Genomic DNA, 13,431 nt, shown 5'->3' with positions numbered 1-13,431 from the left:
GAGGTCAGAGTATCACGATTTACTTTACCGCCGACAGGGAGAGTGGTAGATAAAAAGGTGCGTTTGTAAAGCCTCTAGAGTCTGTGACCGTGGCGCAGCAGATAGCGTGCCCGGCATCTACTGTTGCGGACCGAGCAATCGTGGGTTCGATGCACGTTGACGGAACTTTTTTTCTTTGCCATCTGATCGTGTAAATTTTTTCAACGTCATTTCCGTGACGGAAATACGTCACTGAAGTCTTGGTGGAGCCCGGCATAAAACACTTTCGCGTTAAAAAAAGAGATATGGCGACTGAGTCGGGAGAAAGGTTTCGAGGTAGTGCAAATCAACAGGGAGGTGCGCAGGGGGGGGGGGGGGGTTCCTAGGAGACAGAATTCACTTTCATAGGAAGCTTGGTCATGAGGTGGGTTGGCGAGTGGCGGGACGCGCAGTAGCTCTTGGGGGGGGGGGGGGGGGGGGGGCTCGCGTGCCCTTCTGATTTTGGGGTAGCTATATCGGTGAACACAACCAGGGGAGCCTCTTTGACAGGTAGTATTGCAAAAAGCAAGAAAAAACGTGAAAGAAAAAGGCAGAATACCATTTCGATCGCCGCTACATCAGGTCTTGCGCTCCGTGCCAACGACGCAAGACGCGTCGTTGGCACGCGTCGTCAACATACAACCGGGTCCCTTGCAACCATTACCATGTCCCGCCCGAGCTTTTGATCGCGTCGGCATCGACCTCTACGGTCCGCTTCCCTACACTCAAAGTGGCAACCGCTGGGTCGTCGCTATCGATCACCTTACGCGGTACGCTTAAACAGCTGCGTCAACTTCTGCTACCGCAAGAGACGTTGCCAGTTTCATACTGCAAAACCTCATCTTAAGGCATGGAGCGCCTTGGGAGTTACTAAGTGATCGCCGCCGAGTTTTTCTCTCCGACGCTATTACAGCGTTGTTGAGCGAGTGCCGCATCATACACCGCACCACCACGACATATTGTTACGTGAAGGCACACAGGGGAGCAAGGCGTACTTACAATATGTTTACGCCACGCCTAAGCATAAGGCAAGATGGCGGAGAGCGTGCCCCACGCAACATCACGTCGTCGTCTTTGGTGCCTTCCTTGCTTCGGCAGTGTGAAATATATTCTTGTAACAATATCATCTGCAAACAAATGGGATGACAGAGCGTTTCAATTGTACACTTGGTGATATGCTGGCCATGTACGCTTCATCCGACCACTGCAATTGGGATAGCATACTGCCTTTCGTCACGTATGCCTACAACACTGCAACGCAGAGAACATGTGGATTTTCAATTTTCTCCTATATGGACGTGAACCATCCTCCACAATGGACACAATTCTACCTTATCGCCCGGACCCTTCAGAGTTGACAACTGTCTCACGAGCAGCTGCACATGCTGAAGAATGTCGTCAGCTTGCTCGTGCGTTCACGTCACAGTACCAGACGCGCCAAAAAATCGCCATGATGCCTCAACTACGCCTACGTGCTTTGCTCGTAACGCATTGGTGTGGTTATGGGTTCCGTCGACTCCTCCGCGAGTCTCCCACAAGCTTTCTGCGAGGTACCAGAGTCCCTATCTGGTAGTACACCCAAGGAGGTTTAAATAAAACTTGCTGTGGGCCGCAGTGAAGCCGCGCCGCGCGCGCGGCGGCCATCTTGCCATAGGCAAGAAACGGGTGCTAAAGCGCGCCCGCCGCGCTCATCGCGCCTCTCCGCCGTGGTTTTTAACGGTTACGGCGAGCATTAAGGGAGAAGTTGTCAAGAATAAGAAGCCAAATTCAGTTTTATTCTGATTCTTTTGGCGTTTTCCCTGCAAGCATGCCCACCGATGAAGGGTCTGTATCATTGATTTTTAAATATAATCATTCTCGTAAGAGCACACCTCACTTCTCGGCACTCATTTTCCTGTTTATTTCATTCGTCATGTGACGGAGTCTTACGCATATGTGGAGTTTGGCCACTTTCTTTGAGCGGAATATAAATGTGGAAGTCCAAAGCTCCACACTCAAGGATATGCTCATCAAGGCTTGGAAGCCATTTATTTTCTCAAGACAAACTCTTAACCTCCAAAAAAATAGTTTTAGATTTGCATGGACGTGCTTCAAATGTGGGCATTCAGCTTGCACTCGACACTATTTCTATAGATATATAGCTTTTCGATGCTATTTCGTTGGATCGGCTCTCTCTTATCCTGTCAATGAATCAATTAAAAACGCCCAAGTGGCATAATTAAAAAATTTATAACTGCGCTAAGGACGAGATACCAGAAACGAAGTGGACAGGACGATCGTCCTGTCTACTTCGTTTCTGGTATCTCGTCCTTAGCGCAGTTATAAATTCTTTAATTATGTCTTACCAACTAGCCCCCCAACGTACGCTTCTCGAGCCCAAGTGGCACCCTATGTCGTAAGTTTAAGCCAACGAGCATATATACACGCAGTCTATCATCATGCATTCCAGTCCCAAAGTCCACATATCTACCCATTTAGTCGCCCACAATCCGAACATGTTTCCTCATTTGTCATCAACAATCAAAGTACAGTAGAGTTTTTGTGCTGCATTGGGCTATCTTTTTCGAGGCAGTGACTCATCTGTGAAGGCAGCATTTCCTTTGATTGAATTCTGTATACCGTTCTCGTATGGTGCGCTCTGCTACAGTGGTCGATTAAACTACGAATGTAAACGGCGCAGACGCTTGGGAACGTGCTCCTCTTGCTGTACTACAGGGAAGCGATCACGGGCGTGCCAGCACCGGCGTTGGCTGGATGCACTGGCGCTCCGCAGAGCGCGGCCACGCTGAGCCGTGTTCACCCTAAGAGTGGACGGCACTGTACATACTCATAGCTGATGGAGAAAAGAAGTGCAGCGTTAACGCAAACGCCCGCAGCTCGGATGGATACGTGCTTTTCTGGTCTTTTCGTGCCCTGTGGAGGGGTTGCTGTTTGTTTGGGGGGAGACCGCAGTGAACACCCCCTTCCCTACTCAGACATGAGCTTTTGATCCTTGATCTCGTTTATTATCGCTCTCTTGGGTCAGCCTGCAATTTTTCTGCTGCAGAATTTTCATCTTGAACTGTTTGTCTCCCCTTAGGAAACATGAAGCGTTTCTTCGTAATGCTGCCGTGTAGGTGATGCAACTGTCACATCTTCAACAACTTTGTTCAATTCGAACACATGTAACGGCCGGAGTACCCCGGGGCCTTGGTTAGGTCGCTTTATTTGCAGCTGGAACCAGGATTGCAGTTTTACTCGCTGCGCTGCATAAAGCAGATACAAATAACAAACGAAAAGGCACGAATGTAAGAAAAAATTGGTCCTTGCGTATTGTCCGAATGACGTTACTTAACCTCGTAGTTGCGAGCTACCCTTTTCTAACACAACAGGGCAACCGATAACAAAATCTAGGGAGTCACCTATTTATATAATTTCAACGATTGCGTATTGTCCGAATGACGTTACTTAACCTCGTAGTTGCGAGCTACCCTTTTCTAACACAACAGGGCAACCGATAACAAAATCTAGGGAGTCACCTATTTATATAATTTCAACGAATAGTAAACGGTACGTCCTTTTCCTATTTGCGCTCCGCACCAATGGCATCAACAAGCACAAGTATGTGTATCACTAGGTTTTGCATGTGTTTTACAAATGCGTCAAGCACAGTCGGACAACTACCGGGTCCGCAGCCTAGTCCGGTCGAAACAATTCGGCGAGAAGTGCCTCGAACATATATGTGATCGCCGTCTTTTGGCTTCTAGACTTCCCGTCAAACAGCCTGCCCCGACGTGCTTCGAACATTTGTCTTCTTAAGAAACCGGTTAGGAAAAAAGAATGACCGTCAGATGTGGAATTAGAGACAGATTGCGAGCTGTCAGCATGTGTTCCGGCATACAGAGGAGTTTTCATCAAGCTCGAAATGTTCTGCTTACAAGTGAAACTTCACCCCAGGGTACCTTTTCGCTCGATTTATATAGCCGTACGCAACGCACGATGTACCCAACAACGTCCGGACGCCACCACGCCAGAGAACATCTGGAACATCTATGCGGCCGCTGCAGCATGCGTTGCGGAAGGCGCGCCTTCTGCCTATGGCAATATGGCGGCGCGCGGCTTCAGCTGAGGGGCGCCTCCTCCACTCCAGCAAATTTTAATTTCTCCAGCAAATTTTAATTTAACCTCCTTGAGTACACCAAACGTCACCGGTCAACTACCTACCGCTACCGGTCAACTACCCAGCACCTCCACCAGTTCAAATGGGGTGTTTTATAGTCAGGAGTTGACCCTACGAAGCAGTGGTTTATTTAGCACCAGGGCTAACACTAAGCAGGCCAGCGATCTCAGTAGGTCGTCCTCCTTTTCCCTCTTGCTATTCTCTCTACCCCGTGTCCACTGCTCGAACCATGTGTCCAGTGCCTTATTATAGCTGCATAAACGTGCAGGGTGGCAGAAAAAAGCAAAATGGTTAGAGATTGCGCAGAAGTTAAGCAAATTACAGATAGGCGTTTACGCGGTTACAGAAACACACCTTAGGGCCACCACATATTGACAGTTATGCTTGGGGACGGTGCAACAGGATCATATCAGAAAGGAAAGGTGGAGGCTTAGGAATGCTGATTCATCGCGGAGCAGAATGGGATCGGCTGACAGAGACGTGTACAGAGCATCTCTGGGTTTTGGGCACAGTAGATAGAAAGAAAACGTGGCTAGGGGTAACTTAGTCATGGACGGGGAATTACTGCAGAGAAAAGAATCAGGAGATAGTGCGATTTGGTAATGGGGCCGAAATCATCCTTCTAGGGGACATGAATGCCCACATTCATGACCTTCACGTATATTCAGACACCAGTGGGAAGTTATTGCTAGATCTCTGCGAGCAACTTAGTCTGGAGATAGTTAACACGGGGCCTAATTCGGATGGGCAGATCACGTGGGAAGTCGGAAGCAAGCAATCGAATATTGATTATTGTCTCATGACTGAAGGAATTTACCACAAACTGGGAGAAATTAGAATAGACGTAGAAGTGATTAACAGCTTGGGTAGTGATCATAACCGCATAACATTACATAGGGCTTTAAAACTGGAAAAACGAGCGTACTATCAAACTTTGGCAGCCCGTATTTAAATGACAAACAAATAACAAATATACCGGAAGAGTCGACGAATAAGTAGACAAAATACCAGGCAAGGCCTGCGGGTTAGTGAGCTGTTACATATAATGACGAAGGAGATGGGGAAAAGAGAAGAAAACTATTTGCTGGAAAGGAAAGAGGAAGCCAAAAAGTTGGTGGAACAAGAAAATCCGGGAAGCGATCGAGAAGCGACGTGAAGCATCACGGGAGTATAGACAGGCAAAGGATGAGAAGCGGCCGCAGGAAGAAGTCAACAAAATAGGGGAAATATATTTAGAGGAAAAATCCATTGTACAGAAATTCGTCGAATCAAAAATTGAAGGTGAAAGTGAACGCTGGGTGTCACAGATTCACGAGAAAAAAGGCCGCGGCTACGCTATTTTGGAGCCACATAAAAGCGCTAGGTAGGAAGTTTGTGACAAGGCAACAACATAGACGAAGGAGGAAATCAATTGGAAGGGTACGAAGCGCTAGGTTACGTCCGAAAGGTAACAGCCGATTCGCTTAAAAACTAGGAGAGCGCAACCGAGGAAAAGGCAATACTTGCGAATTTCAACTGGAAGAAGGCATAAGGAAAAATTTCAAAGCGCACTGCCCCGGGTTTTGATGTGGTTCCCGTCAGCTTCATTAACAAAGACATAACACTAAAGAAGCACTGTTGAAAGCCGCATAAAAATGCTTGCAGGACAGGCAAATACCGGACAGTTGGCGAAAAAGTAGAAAGAACTTAATTTTTAAAGGCAAGGGAGGAAAGGATAATATTCGCTTGTATAGACCGCTAACCATTACGTGGGTACTATACAGGTTGGCGATGCAGGCAGTAAAAATAAAAACAAAAACGTGGGCAGAACATAACGATATTTTGGGAGAACTTCTGAATGGATTTCTAATCGGCAGGCAAGCAGACCATAACCTGTTTGTTCTCATTCAGTGTATACAAATATCTAAAACAGAAAACAAGCCCATGTGCGTGGCTTTTCTGGACATCCCTGGGGCGTATGACAACGTTAATCACGAAATTTTCTGGAATACATAGAAGTGGGCATAAAGCGACGACTGAATACAGCTTTTAAAGGAGATATACCGAAAAAAATACAGTTTGCATAGAATGGGAATTAATATGTAGCAAATAGAACGTTGATATTAGCAAGGGGCTGAGACAGGGATGTCCTTTCTCCCCGATGTTATTTATGCTGTGCATGGTCACGACGCAAAAAGCGCTACAAGGTAGCAACATTGGTTTTAATCTGTCCCATAAAAAGAGCGGCGTGATGATTGAGCAGCAGCTTCCAGGTTTATCTTATGCTGACGATATTGTCGTATTTGCGGACGGCCGAGATTATGTACAGCGGCTGATGAATATATGCGGAAGGTAAGGTGAAGCTCTAGGACTAGGATTTAGTGTAGCAAAGTGTGGATTGATGGTATTCAATGATCCCAATGATCAGGCGGTGTCAATACTCGGCCAAGAAATACCGAGGGTATGCGAATACAAGTACCTCGGAGTATGGATAAATGAGGGTGATAGATACCTGGAGGTGCAGGAAAAAGCCTCGGCAGTATAAGGATGGAGGAAATCTGCAATAATGAAGCACAGATTGTTGTGGGGATACCATAGGTTCGAGGTGCTTTGTGGTGTGCGGAAAGGTGTATGGTTCCGGGGCTTACATTTGGAAATTAAGTGGTGTGCATGTGGTGAGAGGTGCACTCTGGAATGAATGTGAATCAAGGGACTGTGGGCCGCCTCGCGTTGGGCGTTGAGGGGAACACGACAAGTGAGCCTATAAAGGCCGAACTATATGCAGCGTTCTTACCGACGTTTTCTGGCCTTGCGTCACTCGGCGTCGTCTCATAAACGCCGCATAAGAAGCGACGAGGCCAGCGCCAGCCCAGCGTCGCACATTGTGACCAGAGGGAGTGAATATTAAACCTCGCAAAGCAGTCTGCAGTTTTCGTCAATAAACCAACAAGAAATACTCCTGACTAAAACTTTTATGTCTCATTTGCAGATTTGTAGGGCGAACAACGAGGCGTAGTGCCACCGAAAGGCACATTTTCCTTTATTTGCTAGTAGTTACTTGTAAGCCAGCTATTGAAATTAAGAACCACAAATTCGTAATATATGATCTCTGAGTGAGACTAAAGTTGTCGCATATCTTCGAGACCGCGTATTCGGCCAATACACTCATTCCTGCTAAGCCTACCGATGAACGATCGGAAACGCTGAGTGACGCCGGGGAACTAAACACCGGCAAAAACGCTGCATGTGGTTCGGCCTTAAAGGGAGATATGGGATGGAGAAGTTTTGAGGTGAGGGAATCTCAGAGCAAAATAAGATTCAAAGAGAGGCTGAGGAATGTGAGGGAGAGTAGATAGGCAGAGAAGGTGTTCCGGTACTGATATAGGAAGAGCGGTGAATCACAGTAGAGAACTAGGAGACTCACCGTAAATATACGGCTGGCAGTGTGAGCGATGACAGCAAAGAGCGTTAGGCGAAAGGTCAGTTAGTAAGAGACGATTTACGGGATAGCAGTGATGCGGGGAAAACGCCTCTGAGTAACTACCGAAAGGGCTAGAATGAAATAAGTGGGGAGGCATTTTCTGAAGCGCTCTACTGTTTGATGGTTCCTTTAGAACGCGTAATTATAAAGCGAGATCTTGTAAAGAACAGCAGCAACACCAGCTTACTGGGAGCGCGGGAACACACAACAGACGAAGGAAGAACCACAGAACACGAGCGCTCGTGTTTTGTGGTTCTTCCTTCGTCTGTTGTGTGTTCCCGCGTTCCCAGTAAGCTGAAGAAGTATGAATTACCAACTAGCCCACCTTTCGATACTTTTGCAAAGAATAACAATGCACCTACTGTGGGTAAGATAGCTGATATGCTCGTACAATATCGATGGCGATCTTGCAGTATATGTAGTGGACAGTCCTCTTGGACATAGTTTACTTACACATTTCTTGCTTCTGTTCATTTCATGTTGCAGGGGCGGCGTAGTGCAACCAGCACGCATTGGTGCTGACGGGCGTCCACACCCAATTGAGCATGTGCTGGAGCTCCAGGAAGACCGCGACCTTACAGCATCAGAGTCTGACTAAGATGCAGCATTGGCCTGTCGGCTGCGACCACAGGCTGCATATCTGGTTCATTTGAAACTATGCGTTAATTCTCATTATTCGGTTCAATTCATTCATTTTTTTTCTCACATGTAGTTCGTGCTTTCTTTATTATTCCCCATTAGTTGTCGCCCTTTGCTGTCGGTGCGTCGCAGTTGGCGTTTTGTCACGTGTTAAAAGTCAGTCTTTGGAGAGAGTCTGAAATTTTCGTTTTATTGTGGCACAAAAGACAAACACAGCTTGAACTTAGGTGACATGGGGGCTATCATCATACTGGCCGTTGCTTTTGTTGAGAATTTCTTCATTACTTATCCATCTTCTCACCGAAAGGTTTTCGTGATAGCAGGGTTGCCTACAAAAGAACTGTAAGGCAGGGACGCAAAATGAACCCCTGAGTTTGTTTCCACTGCCTGAGATGAGTAGAGCTATCGCAGTAGTCATCAGAGCCGTGGTTCAGGCAATTTTTCACCAGTATGAATGCAACTGCCGTGGAGTGTGCCGAATACACATGAGCGCAGTCGGTCCCGACTCACACTTGTGGGAGGAGTTGCTGATCACAGCTGCATGGGATCAAGCCATCCATGATTGTTGTAGTCCACATTCTTAATCATATTTTGCTGTATTTCTGCAGAAACTGATTCTGTCTGATGTGACATAACCTAATCTTAATTATATCTTAGTGTGTGAAGTTACATTCCCTGTTGGTTAGTGATATTACAAATAAATAGCGTTGTATTATAAAACAATTGGTCCTTCGAAGGCTCTGCAATCTCAGTTAAGCTGAATAAGGAAATGCGCTCGGATAAGTAGAATTTATATACGTCATGACAGAATGGAAGACGAGAGCACAAGCAGAGTGAATGTCATATGTGTAAAAAGTCGTGTGGCTTTGTCCAAGTGCAGAATAAAGGTATGTGTGTGCCCAACCGTCTGTGTCGTCTGTGGCGCACAAACCCGGTGGAGGACATCTCGGCCTGTCGAAACGTTGGCTCCAGCGACACGCCCTGATCACAGGTTCGTACTTTATGAGTTCAATCTGGCTCGTTTGTTAGACAGAGCTATATGAAACCAACAGCTGATGAATCTAATAAAATCATGAGGGCCAATTTCATTGAAGTGTACTCATTTTGACATACAGGGAAATGAATTATTACTTGCAGGTAAAAAAAACTAAGGCAGCTTCGCAAGAGCGAGACCTTAAGCACAAATCGAAACATCGTTTTACAATGGCTCTATGTTGTTACGTTTGGCCTTACAAGTCATCGAGGCAGACGCCATTGTGCGAGCAGCTGTATCTTGTCTCCCCCCCCCCCCCCCCGCACACACACACACATCGGCGCTTAGACGGAGGCACAGACCGCCGAGTCTTCCTGGAGAGGGCTTATGCCGAGCTAAGCGGGCATGTCGCCGTGGATGGTTTCCCAGCAAAAGGACGTTGGAATTCGGAAACCCCTTTTAGCTCGGTGTTTTCAACGTGAGATGGTACCTTGGGAGGGATTCTCACCAAACCGCTCCATTCTGTTACACGAGCACAGCGGCCGTATAATGTACATTTATTCCGTATTCCGTTTTCCCTGTTACGTCACGCTTGAGGCGCCGCCCACGCCGGAAGCCGCGACGTTTTTCGAATTTGGCCAATAAAAAGCGCTCGTAGCCGCCCATAGCTTGTTGAGCAAGACAAGTGCGGCAGTTGGCGTTTTTTACGTAGGAATTCTGGGGAAATCCCTAGCATTTTTTAGGTATTTCCGGGGGGGGGGGGAATTTAGGGGCTTTAGTGACTTTTTGGCTGAGGGCCGCAAAGGGGCCGTATAACTCTTTTGTTTCGTCCGCGAGCGTGTGACAAAAGAACAATTGTACGTAAATGAAAATAAATTTGTTTTATGAGCTTCTGGTGCTAAGATTAATGAAGCGTATTGCGAAGTAAACGCAAAACAAACGTATTTTGAGAGTCGTAGCCACATGGGTGTCGCTTTTGCATCCAATCCAAGTCGCTTAAGGCGGCCGTTGCGAGAAAAACAGCTGATCGTCTCTGCGAGCCGTGTTTTCTGTTCTGTCACCTATAATGCTGCTAAAAGAATGTGATCGCGACTACCGGGGAGTATTTTCGTCGCAGAGGAATATCGGAAGCTACGAAGAGCGAGGAAAACATGGAATTCTAGCCGCAAGGTGAGTAAACAATGCCGAGCATGCCGTTACCGCGTTATGTTTACTTTGCTTTGGTTCTTACAGGTTGCGAAAAGCAAAAAAAAAATGTTATGAACTGGGGAAGCCTGTACTTCTATCGTCTGATATCTAGTAAGCTTCACCTTTTCATTTCGTGAACGATAGTGCGTGAGCGAGCGCAGTTACAGCGTACGTACATGGACGTGCACATTCAGTTGTTTCCCCTGTGCATTTTACGTACATTTCTGATGAATCGAACTTGCACAGAAGGAACTTGTTGCGTAAAACATTTATGTCAACATGCACACCACGGTGTTTCATTTGTGATGATATAACGAATAGATTTGATAAGTATAATTGTTGTAGCCTGCAAAGAACTGTATGATATATGCTGCATTGGTTTGCCGCGTTGCGGCGATAACTCTGAAAAAAAAGAAGAGGGGGAAATTTACGGAGCCACCTATCAGGCTGTTCCAGCAGCGGCGGGCCTGCTTTTGGTGTGTGTGGCTAGAAGTGCTACGAGTTTTCCGCCAATTTCCGAGGTTTTTTTGCCACGTAAAGGAGGCTCGAGTGTGAAGACTTAACGATGCTACTTTGAAGTGCTTGTACCGAGGTTAGGAAGAAGCGGAGTCAATTCAGGGTCACATTTTCATGGAACAAAAATAAGTGAAACCAACACTTCAAATCTATTTGACTTCTTGTGGTTGGGCCCTGCTTTAAACGTATAAATAACAAAAAACGGTTCGATTCTTTCTCCAGCTCAATGACAAATTCCTTCTCATCGCTGCCTATCCGAATAAAACCGATGGAGCATTAGTTTGTTTCCCTGTGTGTTCTTGCATTAAGTGGCCTGTAATACAATGTGAATTTCCCTAGCTGCAGCATCCGGAGCTTGTCGATGGAGTGAGGGGCATGCGTTCGGCTACCTAATGCATCGCAGGCACCCTCTAACATCTCCTGGCTGCCATTGGGCCTGGAGTTCCCCAGTCTTCACTGCTGCTGTAGCCACCTCGTCGGCCATGAACATTAAGATTTTATTTCCGTTTTAACTAGTCTTCATTTTTCTGTTCTTTGTTTCACGTTTCTTTACTTGCGTGTCATCTTTTTGGTGTGACAAGTGTAGTGCATAAGTGTTTTTAAATAGATACTCCACTTTCTTGTGGTAGTGTCAGCACGTCTTCACAAGTTGCTTTGACATGTGATCGTCAGCCTTCTGAAATGATGCACACAACACATATCATGTGGCGTCATTTCATGCGGCAAGCCTGTAAGCATAGCCTTTCTCTCCAGTGAAACTGACACTGCAAGATTTCGTGGCAGTGCTTGCTCTTCATAAGTTTTTTGACATGTGCTAGTCAGCTATCTGAAATGATATGCAGACCATGCTTGACTGTACACCAAAAGACTGTAGTTGTCGAAGTAGGAATGTATATGACACGAGTGTTTTTACAAGTTGCACTAAAGGATGATATGCCTGTTTGCCACTCACAGAAGGTGCTTTTACACTAAACAAAATAATCACACAGTCTACTATCTGTGTCCTTTTTGAAACTGCAGTTGACTTTTGCGTGGGTCACAGCTATCAATCCTTTTGCAAAGTCATGTCCTCGAAAACCAAACATATACTTTTTTGTAAACAAATTAGGCCAGTTACATTGCAGCATGCATTTTATATTTATGTAATGTTGACGCTATATCTGTAAGAAAAAAACTTTGCTATTGCTATTCAGGAAAGCATCCCATCAATTGCGCAGGTGCGTTTTGGACACTATACATTGGTTTGTCTTGCTGCTTCATGTACTACCATTCTTATGCAACTGTCCTTTCTTATAAACACTGACAAATGGTCATCTTGTTAGGGGTACTATACTACTCTAACATATCTCAAATGCATAGCTGTGCACACAATTGCCCATGTACCTTGTGATTCATATACTGTGCACATTTCATGTGTCCCTTTCTTTTCATGCGGTAGGATGGGACGCAGCAATAAACAGAGACAACATGTGCCGAACTTAAACCAAAATTTGAGGTGCGCAGATATTGTTTACAGTATTTGTCCCTGCCACACGTGACCACAAAGATGCTCCTTGAAACGCATATAACGCTTTTATGTTGCATGTTCATGTCATCTATATTTCCATTGTAGTAGTCATTAATTACCCATGCAGTATGATGTCACACTGTGCTTCTTTCAGCTTGATGTTTCTTGTAACTTGTGCATTTAATAAATGTCAGTAATGCTTTAAAAACAGGACACTACAGTTTCACAATGTACGTTTATTTACAGAAAGTATATGCCGTCTTTGCATTGGTGTGAACACGAATAAATTTTTTTACAAGGTTCTGTCTTGAAGAAACTGCGTGCATATTCTTTCACATTACTTCTGCATTCACAAATGAGCACACTTCTGAATGAGAAAAAGGTACTTTAAATGCCAGACGATCTGTTTCAGCATCAGTTGGCCCTTTCAAAAGGAACAGTGTGGTGGATGTGCAACAAAACAGCACAGTGCCCACAAGTTGTGCGTGAAGCAAAAGGCGAGCCGTGTGTTGTTATACAGGAAGTGAGGAGACAAAGACTTGGTGTGCACTCCCAGTCATAGAGCAGATAACGGTCAGAATGTTCGTGATTAGAGGACGATCAGCAGTAACAAAAACAATACCAAACCCTTGCTTTCCAGTGAATTGGCTATAGCACTCAGCTGTCGAGTACAGTGCGTTATATTGACAGTTGCTAAATGAAAAGTTCCTATCTACCGCCATATAAAATGACCCAGTCACGTGTAGTCAAGTTCTGCGAAAGACCTGGTCATACAGCATGTGATGAAACCCAGCAGCGATTTATTATTACCAGGAAATTTAACTTCAAAACGTTTTCTTCTACTTGTTAGGTAACATCTTAGCAGGTAAGAAGTCACGCTGCTGAACTTCAGCACATGGGTCGGTTCCTGCGGACAGCGAACACATCTCCATGAGGGTAACATGCAGGATCACTGCTGTAATTACATTGAG

At 45.8% G+C, this 13,431-nt stretch overlaps 1 protein-coding gene across 3 annotated transcripts in view; it reads left to right on the top strand.

The window, feature by feature from the left end:
* LOC119384136 (synembryn-A) overlaps positions 1-9,197 on the top strand; it is a 545,950-nt gene extending 536,753 nt beyond the window's left edge. For all 3 annotated transcript variants that reach the window (XM_037652429.2, XM_049412780.1, XM_037652428.2), the window contains one exon: positions 8,124-9,197. In XM_037652429.2, the coding sequence (XP_037508357.1) occupies positions 8,124-8,235 (112 nt within the window). In that variant the 3' untranslated portion in view covers positions 8,236-9,197. The remainder of the gene's footprint in view (positions 1-8,123) is intronic.
* Positions 9,198-13,431: the final 4,234 nt, after the last annotated feature.

Source organism: Rhipicephalus sanguineus, chromosome 2 (assembly GCF_013339695.2).
Source record: "Rhipicephalus sanguineus isolate Rsan-2018 chromosome 2, BIME_Rsan_1.4, whole genome shotgun sequence".
Taxonomy (NCBI): Eukaryota; Metazoa; Arthropoda; class Arachnida; order Ixodida; family Ixodidae; genus Rhipicephalus; species Rhipicephalus sanguineus.
Note: the sequence above shows the minus strand (reverse complement) of the source record. Positions and strands in the feature narration are given on the sequence as shown.